This window comes from Danio aesculapii, chromosome 11 (genome assembly GCF_903798145.1).
Source record: "Danio aesculapii chromosome 11, fDanAes4.1, whole genome shotgun sequence".
In the NCBI taxonomy this organism is placed as follows: Eukaryota; Metazoa; Chordata; class Actinopteri; order Cypriniformes; family Danionidae; genus Danio; species Danio aesculapii.
Genome location: NC_079445.1, coordinates 23236738 through 23249509, shown reverse-complemented (window position 1 = coordinate 23249509; position 12772 = coordinate 23236738). Strand labels below are relative to the sequence as shown.

Below are 12772 nucleotides of genomic sequence, written 5' to 3'. Positions count from 1 at the left end.
TCTAGCTAAATGGGGAAAACAGTTGTATAATGGGGAGTAAACAATGACAGATTTTTCATTTTAGAGTGAACGACCCCTTCAATGAATAAGCCAATAAGGATCATCCTCCACATGGCCAGGCTCTTATTGTTTGTATCCTCTGGTTCTTATCTGAAATCTCAGCTGCTAGCTTTCTGCTCTCTCCCCGCTGGAAGCCTTGCTGCAGTGTCAATCATCAACAGGCTGGTCATTCAACAGCTGCGTTTCTGAGGAAGAATGCACACACGCTCTTGTCCTCTCCTATGTTCCTGTTGCATAATAATTTATTTCACGATACTGACAAGAACCAGAGCCTTTATTTTCCCTTCACAAAGACCTACTGCTTGCAGAAAGCAGTCCATCGTATCCAATCTGTCTGCAATTTGAGAATGAGGATTGATTGATAGTGAGGGTAATTTTTTGCTGGGCACTTTTTTTAACTAAGTGAGGGAAGAAATCAAAAGTATTGGGAGATAAAAAAAAAATTGAATGACTAGCCTTGTTTGAAAATGGTTTCTGTGCAAAATACATTTAAAGAAATTTTTATTTTGCCTAAACCCTACCAAACCCAATGCACTAGTTTCTGGTTGATTAAAGCAAAGGCTAAAACTCATTCAATATTCTGGGCTTATCGGCTACAAGCACTCCCGGCTCTCAGCACTGATTAATTGTTCCGCTGCTCCTATAAACCTTGACACACATATCCATGATAATCCACCTGAAACTCTGAAAAATCTGACTGCTTTTAGTGTGTGTGTGTGTGTGTGTGTTAAAATAATAACTCCATGAACGTTGTGCGGTGACTATTCCAACACCATTTACCAAAGTAAGTACTGATGGAAGTTGACATGGCGTGGAGAGCTTTTTAAAATTCATAGGTGTTAGCCAGATATGTTTAATTGTTTCCGCATTAAATGAATCCGGGCGTGTGATTAGTTGGACTTGCTGTCCTTGCCACTTCTGATTTTGTTTTTTGAATTATGCACAAAGGAAAACAAATGATGTTGGCTTTATATCGATACATCTCATTTGTCTGCGACCGCTATGGTCTAAAAGGCAAATGAGCCAAAAAAATAAGGTGGTACACAGTGAACGTCAGCACTTTTTGTGCAATTCAAACTATATTCAAAGAGCTAATTCCAGCACATTATGGTGACCCAGTTTATTTCTTATCCAATAAACCATGTGCTAAGCCAAAGTTCATTCAGCATTGAGGTACAGACCTTCTGCATTAATATTAATTGCAGTCATTTGCATTTACACGTATTATCTGGTATTATCTGTCAGATTTCAAATTTAGAACGGCATCTTTTATGCTAATAATGTTTTCATGTTTTGCAGGACTCTCCGGTAACCCTGCTGATTTAGAAAAGCGGCATACATCGTTTGGCAAAAACTTCATCCCCCCGAAGAAGCCCAAGACTTTTCTGCAGTTGGTATGGGAGGCCCTGCAGGATGTCACCCTTATTATTCTGGAGGTGGCAGCCATCATTTCTCTCGCCCTGTCTTTCTACCACCCACCAGAGGGAGACAACGAAGGTAAGCACCGATCAGAATTTAAACAATCAGTATGTACAGTGCCTATAGTGGAAAATCTATATCTTTACTCGCATTACACCCTGCTTTCAAAAGACCTTCAGGATAAAGTTGTAGAAAGGCACATGCTAGGAGAAAGCTACAAAATCATTACAAAGGCTGGAAAAGTTATTTGGAATGTGATTTGGGAGCCACTGCAAGATGTCACGCTTATTATTTTGGAGGTGGCAGCAATAATTGCTCACGCCCTGTACTTCTACCACATGCCAGAGGAATGCCATGCCAGTAAGTAGCTTCCTTAATAAGATGAATTTAAACTATCAGTATATACAATGCCTATAAAAAATCATCATATCCTGTGAAAATCTATACTTTACTTGTTTATTTGTGTTACACCATGCTTTCAAAAGACCTTCAGGATAAAGTTCCACAGATTAGGAGGCTACAAAAACATTACAAATGCTGAAAAAGTAGTTTTGAATGTGTTTGTTTCAGGCTGTATGATAAGTAAAGTAATTATTTCAAAGGGCTATGATGATTTTCTACAGGCACTGTACATTTGAAATGGCATATACTCCAAACTATTGGGATTTCTTCTAGTATAGTAGTCTTTCGTTGGGTTTAAGTAGCTTTGGAGATTAAGCTCTGAGTATCTTCAGTCTTTAATGTTCAGAGAACAGTTTCATGTTTTTCATTTTGATCCTGACTTTATAAGTGACTCAACTTTTTGGCGTCTTATGTTTTAATAATGGCCCCATTTGGGACTTTAGTTAATAAGTACTTCTCCGAATGCTGGATAACTTGAATTTGGCTACAACTGAGGAGTGTTCCTATTAACCATATGGCTCAAGCAACAAGGATGACCTTAGACTGTCAACAAGTTGTCAAGAAGGAAATTGGGTCAATGAAGTGCAAATCTGTGATAAAACATGTTGCTGGCATGAGGAAACTTATGAAGATGAGACGCTGATATATCATGAGTGCGCAGCTGCACTTAATGCTCTAAAAGATTTTGGACCTGTTTAAAGTACAAATGAAATCAAAGCTAGTCGTATGATTTTGTTAGCTCACGTTGCTAGTTTTAATGGCTCGTTTCCACTGAGTGGTACGGCACGGTTCGGTTTGGTACGGGTCACCTTTATCAGGCTTGCATTTCCACTAACAAGGGTACCCTTTTGGTGGGCGTGGTGTATGACAGAAAGTTTCAGTCGACGTCATTCTCGCTGGAGGAAATGTCTACAATAAAGCTGTACAGGTCATTCACATATCATATGAAAAGCACTTCTCACAAAACAGATGCTTCATACACATAAATACTTGTGTAGAAATGTTTATTACTAACCTTTCAATGAACATGAGTTGATTATAACTGCAGATCAATGACAGTGCGAAACAGCCTACTGTAACGTCTGTAATTATATTAAATAAATAAATAAATGAACATATATAAACACATACAGCCCCTTACAGTCTCCGATATGTTATCAATTACAGAAAAACTACATATAGCAGACATTTCGTCCGTATTTAGGTTCAAAAACAACACAAAATATAGCCTACAGTCAGTGAAAACCTCTCATCTGTGTCTGTAATCTTCAGCAGCACATGTAGCCTCTGTTAGAGAACAATTCCATCATTCTGAATTCATATTAGTCCAAAAGGTGATAATAATAATAATAGTTAAATAAGGCAGTTTGTTCACGTTTGCTGAAAAAAAGAATGTGCTCCTTTTTTTCCGGCTTCTCCTTTGTTTTTTCCGCGCTTCACTCTCGCGTTTGTCAGTGTCTGACAGGATCGGGTTTCAAAAGCACGCCAATAATCAAGTGCAGGTTATTATCATCAGCTCAAGAAGTTTGTTATTTCAGATATAGACGCGCGGCGAGCGCAAGGAAGAAAGCGAAACCGCTCGCACTTCAGACTGCCTCGTAAAAAAACTACGCGGCACAGGGTAAATTTGCTCTACTCCATGGCTTTGTGGCTGTTTATCAAGACGACGACAAGGTTTGTTTGAGCCCGGGTTATTATATATATATATATATATATATATATATATATATATATATATATATATATATATATATATATATATATAAATAATTCCGCTGTAATCTCTCGGCTGTGCGTGTATTTCAAACATGGCGTTTTTTTTTGTTTTCATTCTGGCTTGTTGCATAAGCGAATGATGTATCTCTGTAAACCAATAGCGTTCAGTTGCACGTCTAGCTCCGCCTTTTGGTACCCTTTCTCGTGTTTGGTACCCTTTTGAAAGGGTGCCGAAAAAGTGGTACGGTACGGTTCGGTACGCTTTTTGACAGTGGAAACGGCTATTAAAGCGTACCAAACCAAACCGAACCGTACCACTCAGTGGAAATGGGCCTTAAGGTGAACAATTCATCTGTGCATGTCATTAAGAAAAAAGTTAGCTCAAGTAATCTTTAATTGACATCTGAAAATGCACTTCATGTTGTTTTCAGTCAGATTCTCAGATTACATATGTCTTGGGTATTTGGTGTGGCTAACATTTAACAACACCCCTTTAACTGTCACTTTTGGGAGCAAACAGAAATGAGGAGTCTGTTAGGCTGTAATAACTCTTCTAAAACTCTCTTTTTCCTGAATAAAATGCCTACTTTGCTACATCCAATCAGATCACAGTAGAAAAAAACAAGCCACACCCACTTCTATCTCATTTAATATTCTGTTTCTCAGAGGACTGCATCACTCGTGAGGCGCCGGAGACTGAATGTACGTGTGAGAGACACTGAGTGTGCGCAAGAGAGACCGAGTTTAATAGTCTCTCAGTCTCTTTCGCCTGCCAGCACTCGTGCGCCAATAATCGGTCTCCATCGCGCGCACATTCGGTCTCTCTTGCGCATACTCGGGCTCTCTGTGTTCGCTTGACTTTTGTCCACTCCGGCGCCTCATACATCACAATACAAAAAAAAAAAATGGTTGCAGCTTCCGGTTCATGTGGACTTTAAAGAACGTGTTTAGTTTAAATTGACCATATAAAGATCTTGATCACAGATTAATGATTTCTTTCTTTTTTTGTGTGTATTTTCTATTTCAGACTGTGGCGAAGCGGGAGCTGTAGCGGACGAAGGTGAATCCCAAGCAGGTTGGATTGAAGGTGCTGCCATCTTGTTCTCTGTTATTATCGTGGTTCTGGTGACGGCCTTTAATGATTGGAGCAAGGAAAAACAGTTCCGTGGGCTGCAGAGCCGCATTGAGCAGGAGCAAAAGTTCACAGTGATCCGCAAAGGTCAGGTTATCCAGATCCCGGTGGCTGAAATCGTCGTGGGAGATATCGCACAAATCAAATACGGTGAGGGTTCACTTCTGACAGCAGAAGAAATATTGTAGGAACTTGTTGAATTAACTCCACAGAGTGATGGATCTAGATGTGACACATCGCCGTTTTCAGTGATATCTGCCATATTTGTGTTTTATGAGAGCTTTGGCATTTATAAAGCGTGGTTTTCTCCCCAGAAGTCTTTCGTTTTTTTTTTTTATTAAACCTCAGAGGCGGGTTTCTCATTGAATTCACCAGCGGTTGTGACAGATCATATGTGACTGCCAGTCTTCTCTGAGACACAAAGCTTGGCTCATGACTCATGCTTACCGGCTTGCGTGAGTCACTCTGCTGCTGCTCTTGGTGCCTGCGACGTGGGCAACGCGTGGGGTGTCCAAGAGGCACAGGAGAGATCCGTCGTCATGGTCGCCAAACCAGCTTCTGCTTCTCTTCACTTGCTAAATTGCTGAATGTGTCTTTCTCTGTATCTCTTCCTCTCTCCATCTCTCTGAATGTCATCCCACAGTTGTTCAATACCCCATGTTCTTTTCCATCAGGTGACCTTCTCCCCGCTGATGGTATCTTGATCCAGGGTAATGACTTGAAAATTGATGAAAGCTCCCTGACTGGGGAGTCCGATCAGGTCCGCAAATCACTGGAAAAGGACCCCATGCTCCTTTCTGGTGAGATGGAGCGTCTAGATCCTCTTTAAGCTAGCTTTCGTTGTAGCATGCAAGAAACTGCATTCTGAGATTAGAACTGGAAAGTATTACAATCTTAGAATTTGTTTAAAACAAGCAAACAAACAACAAATACAATCTTTTTTTTTCTCTTAATAAAGAGAAAACTACACACATGCACCAATATGATCATATATTTTCATCCTGTTCTGGTAATATAAAAATACATTAGAGAATGTTTGTATCCAGGAGATATTTTAACGGAAATTTGTGAAAATGTGTCTTTTGGAACAATTTTAGAATATTTATCTTTAAATAAACTAAAAGATTGTATATGACTGTTTTCAATGTTTTGTTTTTGTATATATGTTTGTTAAAAAAACTGATATGATTGTTATATATTGTTTATGTAGTGTAGGTTTTGCCATGAATATAGCCAATGCTGATGATATTGCATTAAAAAAATAATAAATAAATAAATAAATGTATAATATGAAAATACAATATAAAACAATACAATACAATAGTATATAATTCTACATTATTTTTTATTCTATAAATACGTTTTGGACCCAACTTCAATTGGTAAAGAATGAAGGCCCTAGTCTTTTTAGAAACCACTCAGACCTGTTGCTTCTGTTTGAAGTGTCGTCATTTAGAAAGTAAGCAGCCATTTAGCACATGCTTTTGTCTAAAGAGACTTACAGTACTCTATGGAAACAATCCCGCTGGACCAGCCTTGGTGTTAAGTTCTTTGCTTAAGCGCACATTCTGCTTTTTAAGTTGTCGTGTATCAACCTTCCGATCAAGACTTTACTTTTGTTTTAAGTGAGACTAGTCTATACTGCCTTGCATCAGCACTATTCATTTACAGGATATCTTTAAAGCTGTCCTATAAATATAAAGATGTATTTTATTTTCTAAAGGCTGCTTTTTGATTTTAAAGTTTGTTTGTGGTTGTTAGCAACAGAATGTTAGCAACAAATTAGTGATCATACTGTTAACAACTATCCATATATAAAATCCATTTATAAAATAAAAATAAATTCTATATATGAAAATCAAAGCCATATATTTTATATATTATTTTATATATTTTATATAGTTTGGTGGAAAAACAGTAGTTAAGAAAGCATCTGATCATAGTCATTTAGATGTTTTCACACCATTTGCAGTTTTGTATTTAAATCTACAGGCTTTCATAGAAAACCTAACAATTCAGCGAACATATCTTTTACTTATGTTATTTATTTGTTCACAAATTGGTGAAGGATCTTACAGACAGCTCATATTTAAGTTCATAAAAATGCATGTTGTACGCAAAAGTCTGTTTGCTCACAACATCCTGGAAACCAATATTTTAGGAAAGATAAATCACTCTCTGGAGATTTTAGTAGGGAGATAAAGGTTCATGATTTTTGAGTTCTACACCGTTGGTGTATAAGTGTGGTGTTTGCTCTTTTCTTTTTGGATACAAAAGATTGTTAGTACTCAGTTGAAGTTAGATGACAATCACTAGGTTGGATGGCTTCCCTCTTGAGCCACTTTGAGCTTTTGTCTGTAGACTATATCACATTATTGCACCCTACTGTAAGTTTGTTTTTTATTAAATCAATGCATTTAATTATTAGAAATAACAATTTTAAAAGCATCAAGTTTTGACAATAAATATATAAAACCACTATTTAATAGGGTGTATGCAGAAGTATGTGGAAGGACTTTTAATTTTTCAGTAACCTGGGTCAAGGGCTTCCTGTGAACTGTATGCCATTACAAAATCTGCGTGTTAAAGGTCTGTTTTCTTTAAAAATCAACAATCTCCACTGGATAAGTAATATGCAATATTAAGTGGGTCTCATAATGTACAAGAAGCACTGCATTAAATTACATTTTACCTGTCATGTCTTTAAAATACGAACATTTATTTTACCCCAGGATATTTAATGGAGCTTCTGTGCTAGACTGTTAATCCTGACAGGCCAGTGCGTAGAAACAACTTTTTAAACTCGTTTTACGCTTGAACAACTAAATAAACGCTGAAGTCTATTTAACTGATTATATTTTAATTACAGTATAACATCGATGCTGTATAAGGAACCGTATAAAATTGAAAAAAAAATCACATTAAGATTTCACCTGAAGTTTATCGGTATGGGAAGAAACACTGGCTGTGCATATACCTTATTGACTTTAAGTAAATCATAAACGTGATTTAGAACAACATGTACATAATGCTAATCATTATATTTGTTAATAAATGCAATATTTTGTTCGTGCTTATGTTAGCGTTTAGAATCTGTCATCAAGAGTAATTGATTTATGTTATGATATATGTATTGACCTTTATGGCTATGTCTTTTTCTTTCTGCCTTCATTCAGGAACTCATGTGATGGAAGGATCTGGCAGAATGGTGGTCTCAGCCGTGGGCCTGAATTCTCAGACTGGAATCATTTTCACCCTGTTGGGCGCCGGTGAGGATGAGGAGAAGAAGGTGAAGAAAGGTGAGAACTTGAAGCACTTTCATTCACATTTAGATAGCTTTCTCTTTGAGTGAGTAAACCAGTCTGCCTCTCTAGTTGGGAGGTTACCCGCCATCAGCCAGCCAGAGGTAAGAGCTATTTACCTGATCTGCTGAACTGTCTCCCTCCCCCAAAACGCCGGCTTTTCTGAAACCCTCTGCCATGGTTACAATTTGCCATTATTTTAGGCAATAATCGCAGTTAGTGGAGAGATGTACAATGCCCCTTGAGTCACTTTCCATTGTACTAACTCTTTTATCTTATAAGTTTGATTTAGTTTTTTCTTTTACTCCATTTTTTTCCTCTGTTAGCTCAAGTGCTAAGTTTAAGCTAGTTATTTCTAATGAGCCAAATGTATAAAAAAAGTAAATGTTACACTTGCAAATATAAGAGATGATCATGAAAATTAACTGTCAAAGAAACCGATATCTTAGCATGACTTTTGTCTATGCTAAAGCCTGGTTTATACTTCAGTGTTGACTGATCGGCGTGACCCACGGTGCATGCCTTGTGTGTTGCCGTGCATTTATACTCTGCATGCTGTTTGAGTTGCTCTGCAGTAACACTTCTGAACGCTAGTTGGTAGTGAGGTTTTTATATTCCTCTGTGTCGTGTTTTCTCCAACGTGTTCGCGCGACTCTTTCCCGCCCACACTCGTCAGCGCTACCAAGCCGACCAATCCCAGAGCTTGTACTTCGCATTGTTGCGAAGTGTAGTAAAGACTGATTTATACTTCTGCATCAAGCGCACGCGTATGCTCCGGCGCAGCCTGCGCATGGACGCATAGCCCTCGCCTTGGCCATCGCGCACCTCTCAAAAGATGTAACTGCACGTCGCAATGATGGGTGTGGCAAGCTCTGTGATTGGTCGGCTTGGAAGCGCTGAGGGCGGGACCGAGAGCTGCACGAACCCGTTGGAGCGAGTGTTTACAAATGTTGAGTGAAGTCCCATGAAGGAGCTCCAGATAGAAACTTTTGTTTTTTGTTTACCTTATGATTAAAGCTTTTGCCCGTCCGCCGGTTCCCGCCTCAAAATGAATGAGTTTGAGCCGCTTCTTCATTAAGGTATCATTCATAAAAACAAAACACCAGCGAAGAAACTCGACTCAGAAAAACATAACCAGCTAGCATTTTGGAAGTGTTATTGCAGAGCAACACAAACAGCAAGCAGAAGTGTAAATGCACGACAACGTGCAAGGCAGGCGCCAAGGGTCACGCCAATCACACAACGCAGAAGTATCAACCAGGCTTTACATTTTTTAAAAGGTGCGCGTCAGTGTCGGCCACGGCGAGGGGTATGCGACCATGCGAAGGCTGCGCCGGAGCATATGCGTGCGCTTGAAGTATAAATCAGCCTCAAGTCTGTTAGCTCATGCTAAATCGAGCTAGTTATTTCTTATGAGTTAAATGTATTTAAAAAAACGTGAATGCTACACTTGCTAATACAAGAGATGATCATGCTAGTTAAACTGTCAAAGAAACAGTGATTCCTGTTATTTTAGCATGAAGTTTGTCCCTTCTGCATGCACTGGCTCTTCTGGTCCTCCAGGGTATGTCAAAACCTGACAGCACTTGCTGTCAGCTCTCACTGTATCTGTCATGTTCCTGTTTGTTGGATCAGCACCTAATTCAACAGCCAAACGGGTCCAAATGGTTTGTTGTTTCACTGCCCTTTAAGCCTAAACTTAATATTTTGATTCTTCCATTTTTGGTGTAACGACAGTTCAGCCATTGTCTGTTAGTTAAATAATTGCTGTAATTTTCCCTTCCCCCTCGTCCTCTAAGAATATCTTTCTGTCGAATGTCAATCGAAAAGAACTGCTTTTCAGTTTCAGCCAAACCATGTTGGCATTATCGTAGTTTGTGATGCAAGCATAGAAATGTGTGAAACCGCTAAATCCAAATGAGGTTTTGTCAGCTGTATGCCACAGTCAAACACAATGACCGAGCCGTCAGTGTACCCTGCATAAAGACCCTCCAGTCCTTGTCTTTTTTTCTATAGATGACGCATCCAATCCCACATATACTCATGTAATGTAGTGTTACTTATCTAGTTTTTTATTCTTTTGTTGTTGTGTTTCCTTCTTTTCTTCTGTCTTTGATTTATTTACTTTGAGCCATGTTATATCAGCCCTCCGCCCTCTCTCTCTCGTTTTAAACAGGTAAAAAACAAGGACCCCCTGAAAATCGCAACAAAGGTAACCTTACCCACTCCCTTTCCCCCCCTTTCCCCCTCCCCATTCAGCAGCAAGTCTCGGAGTCTCGTGTCAGTCCCACTCACTCACTCGCTCACTTTCTCTCTCTGTCTTTCACGCTGTTGCTTACCCCTTCCTGCTGAGCCCGGGGGAGCTTCTCGCCTCGCTTTACCTATCAAAGGGTGCAACTCTCACCTGCTGGAAACGGCACTAAGCAGCCAGAAGACTTATCCGCAGCTCCTCTTAACAATGAATCACAATTAATCTAAGATTAAAGAATAGAATTCAGTAATAATTTTGGGTTATTATTCTTATTATTAAAGCATATTGGGATAAAGTACAAATGGGTCTAATCGATCGAAAGTCAGTAACCATAATTATAGAGGTAGTATACTTTATTGCCCTTGAAAGGAAAATTGCTATGGACAACTTGTTGCTGCAGACACACAACAAAACAGTAATGACAATTAAAATAATAATTGAATTAATTTAAGATTAGGATAAACATAAACTCTTGAATAAACCAAGACTGGAGTAATGATGCTGAAATGAAAGCTTCATTACTATTAAGGTTATTGCACACGGAGTCCGAAATGTTTGCTCATTAAAAAATAAATAGTCTCATTTTGTTTCCATTGAAAATGCCACTACTTTCCTCAATTTGAGCATAATACTGTTCAGATTTTTTTATAAAGAAGGGGAACATTTCTTCCTCTTTATGACTGGATTAGATGGACACAATATTTCCATTTTTTATTTTTTCGAAGATGAGGAAATAAAGCATCACTACTAAAATATGTACTAAATTATATAGCAATTTTTTATTTCTTTATTATTATTCTTTTTATTAAGTTTTTTTGCACCATTTTAATTAATGTTATTTTACTATGCGTTATGCGAAGTCAAATTTTGAGCATCAGTGTGTAAATACCTTTAGTCTAAATGGCTATTAGGTCATATGTCAACCAATGCATTTTTGGGCAGCTGAAAACACCAGTGCTTTTCAACTGTCGATGCTTCTAAAAAGGAAGAGCTCAAAACGCACACTCAGCACTTTGCCAAGCTGTTGGTATTCTAAAAAAATTACCACTTTCATTGGAAACGACCAAATAAATACTTCGGTGGACACGCGCCTTTTCTGTCTCAAACAGAAATGTCTAGCTGCGTGGGCAAGCCAACACTTTTAGATTTAGATATTTTTCATACTTTATGCCATTATTGAAACAAATCTCAAGCAAGAGTTGCGTCACTATCACTAAAGAAATATCCTAGTCCAACATAATTGACCAGTGTTTTAAGCTCAAAGATGGCAATTTTATCTCCACTGTACAAAACCTTCAAATGACAAGCCTGGATATTATTATTCTTGTAAGTGAACGCATTGAAATGGACAAACCCTAATGAATATATTTCTAACATTTGCACTTTATCCTCTAACATGTCTTTTAGTTTTCTATTTTTTTTCTCCTCAAAGCAAACTATCTTTGCCTGGGTCATCTGTGAACATTTGTACTGTGTTTCTGAGTGTGCCCACTCTGCCCTAACTGACCCCAACAACCCCTCCTCAGCCCCACTCCCTGTAGCGCTCGGGGACTGAGCATCTGCTCCAGACAGAACCGCTCATTTTGTCTGCTCAGATCTCCTTCCTTTTGCCCTTGGTCTCAAGCACTTACACAAGTTGGAATTGGCTAAACACTGGGGGAATGTCTAACCAGTGTCTTCACCTGGTCATGATCAGGTCTTGCTTCTTGTATGAGACTTTTCACAACCTAATCAATTCCTGATGGACTACTATTTTATTGAATATCCTGTTTTGTTTGGAAAATGTATATCGAATGGATAGTGAGTTATGAACAAGGTCTTATTGACTTCTGATTAGTTCATATGCAGAGTCTTTGTACAGATGCACGTTCGTAGTTTTCATAGATGGTTTACGATAATAATGTAATGCTTAGGGGCGTGGCTTACGTGGGAGTTGCACCCTTGCAAAATGGACCGGCTGTGGATTGTTGTTTTTGTCCGTTTCTTTACTTTAGCTCTTTGTTTTTCTCACTGTTGCTTCTTTCTAGGGTGTGGCTCAGGACTTCATGCTGTCTTGTTCACTCTTCTCTTGGTCAACATTTTGACCTTTTTCTTTCTCCTTTACTGTCTGTCTCTGGTATCGCACTCTCTCTTTTGGGAGAGGAAAAATAAACCAAAATCTCTGATCTTTTTCGTCTACCTCTTGGTCCTTGTTTTTCTCGTGGTGGTTGTATCTCTGGCTGTTTGGATTGTTTTGTTTTTTTCTTTTTCTGTTTTTAAGTTGTTTGTAAATCACTCTCCTGTTCGTCGTGCGTGCCTCTGTTCGTGTTGTCAGTCAGACAGTCAGTCCGTCCATCAATCCCTGATTCATGTGTGGTCGTTCTGGTCAGCTCTGTCAGTTCTGGTCAGTTGTTTGTTGTGACTGGTGGTCAGGTAGGCTCTTGGACCGCTTCTCAAACTCGACCTCAGAGAACTTCACTTTTACCTGATACATACCAGGTTCGAGATGAT

General features: G+C 38.8%; 1 protein-coding gene across 5 annotated transcripts in view; it reads left to right on the top strand.

The window, feature by feature from the left end:
- atp2b4 (ATPase plasma membrane Ca2+ transporting 4) overlaps positions 1-12772 on the top strand; it is a 146719-nt gene that overhangs the window by 71354 nt on the left and 62593 nt on the right. For 3 of the 5 annotated variants that reach the window (XM_056467843.1, XM_056467840.1, XM_056467839.1), the window contains exons 3-7: positions 1360-1557; positions 4625-4879; positions 5404-5529; positions 7906-8028; positions 10208-10243. In XM_056467843.1, the coding sequence (XP_056323818.1) occupies positions 1360-1557; positions 4625-4879; positions 5404-5529; positions 7906-8028; positions 10208-10243 (738 nt within the window). The remainder of the gene's footprint in view (positions 1-1359; positions 1558-4624; positions 4880-5403; positions 5530-7905; positions 8029-10207; positions 10244-12772) is intronic. The other 2 variants (XM_056467842.1, XM_056467841.1) reach the window with 1 other exon arrangement.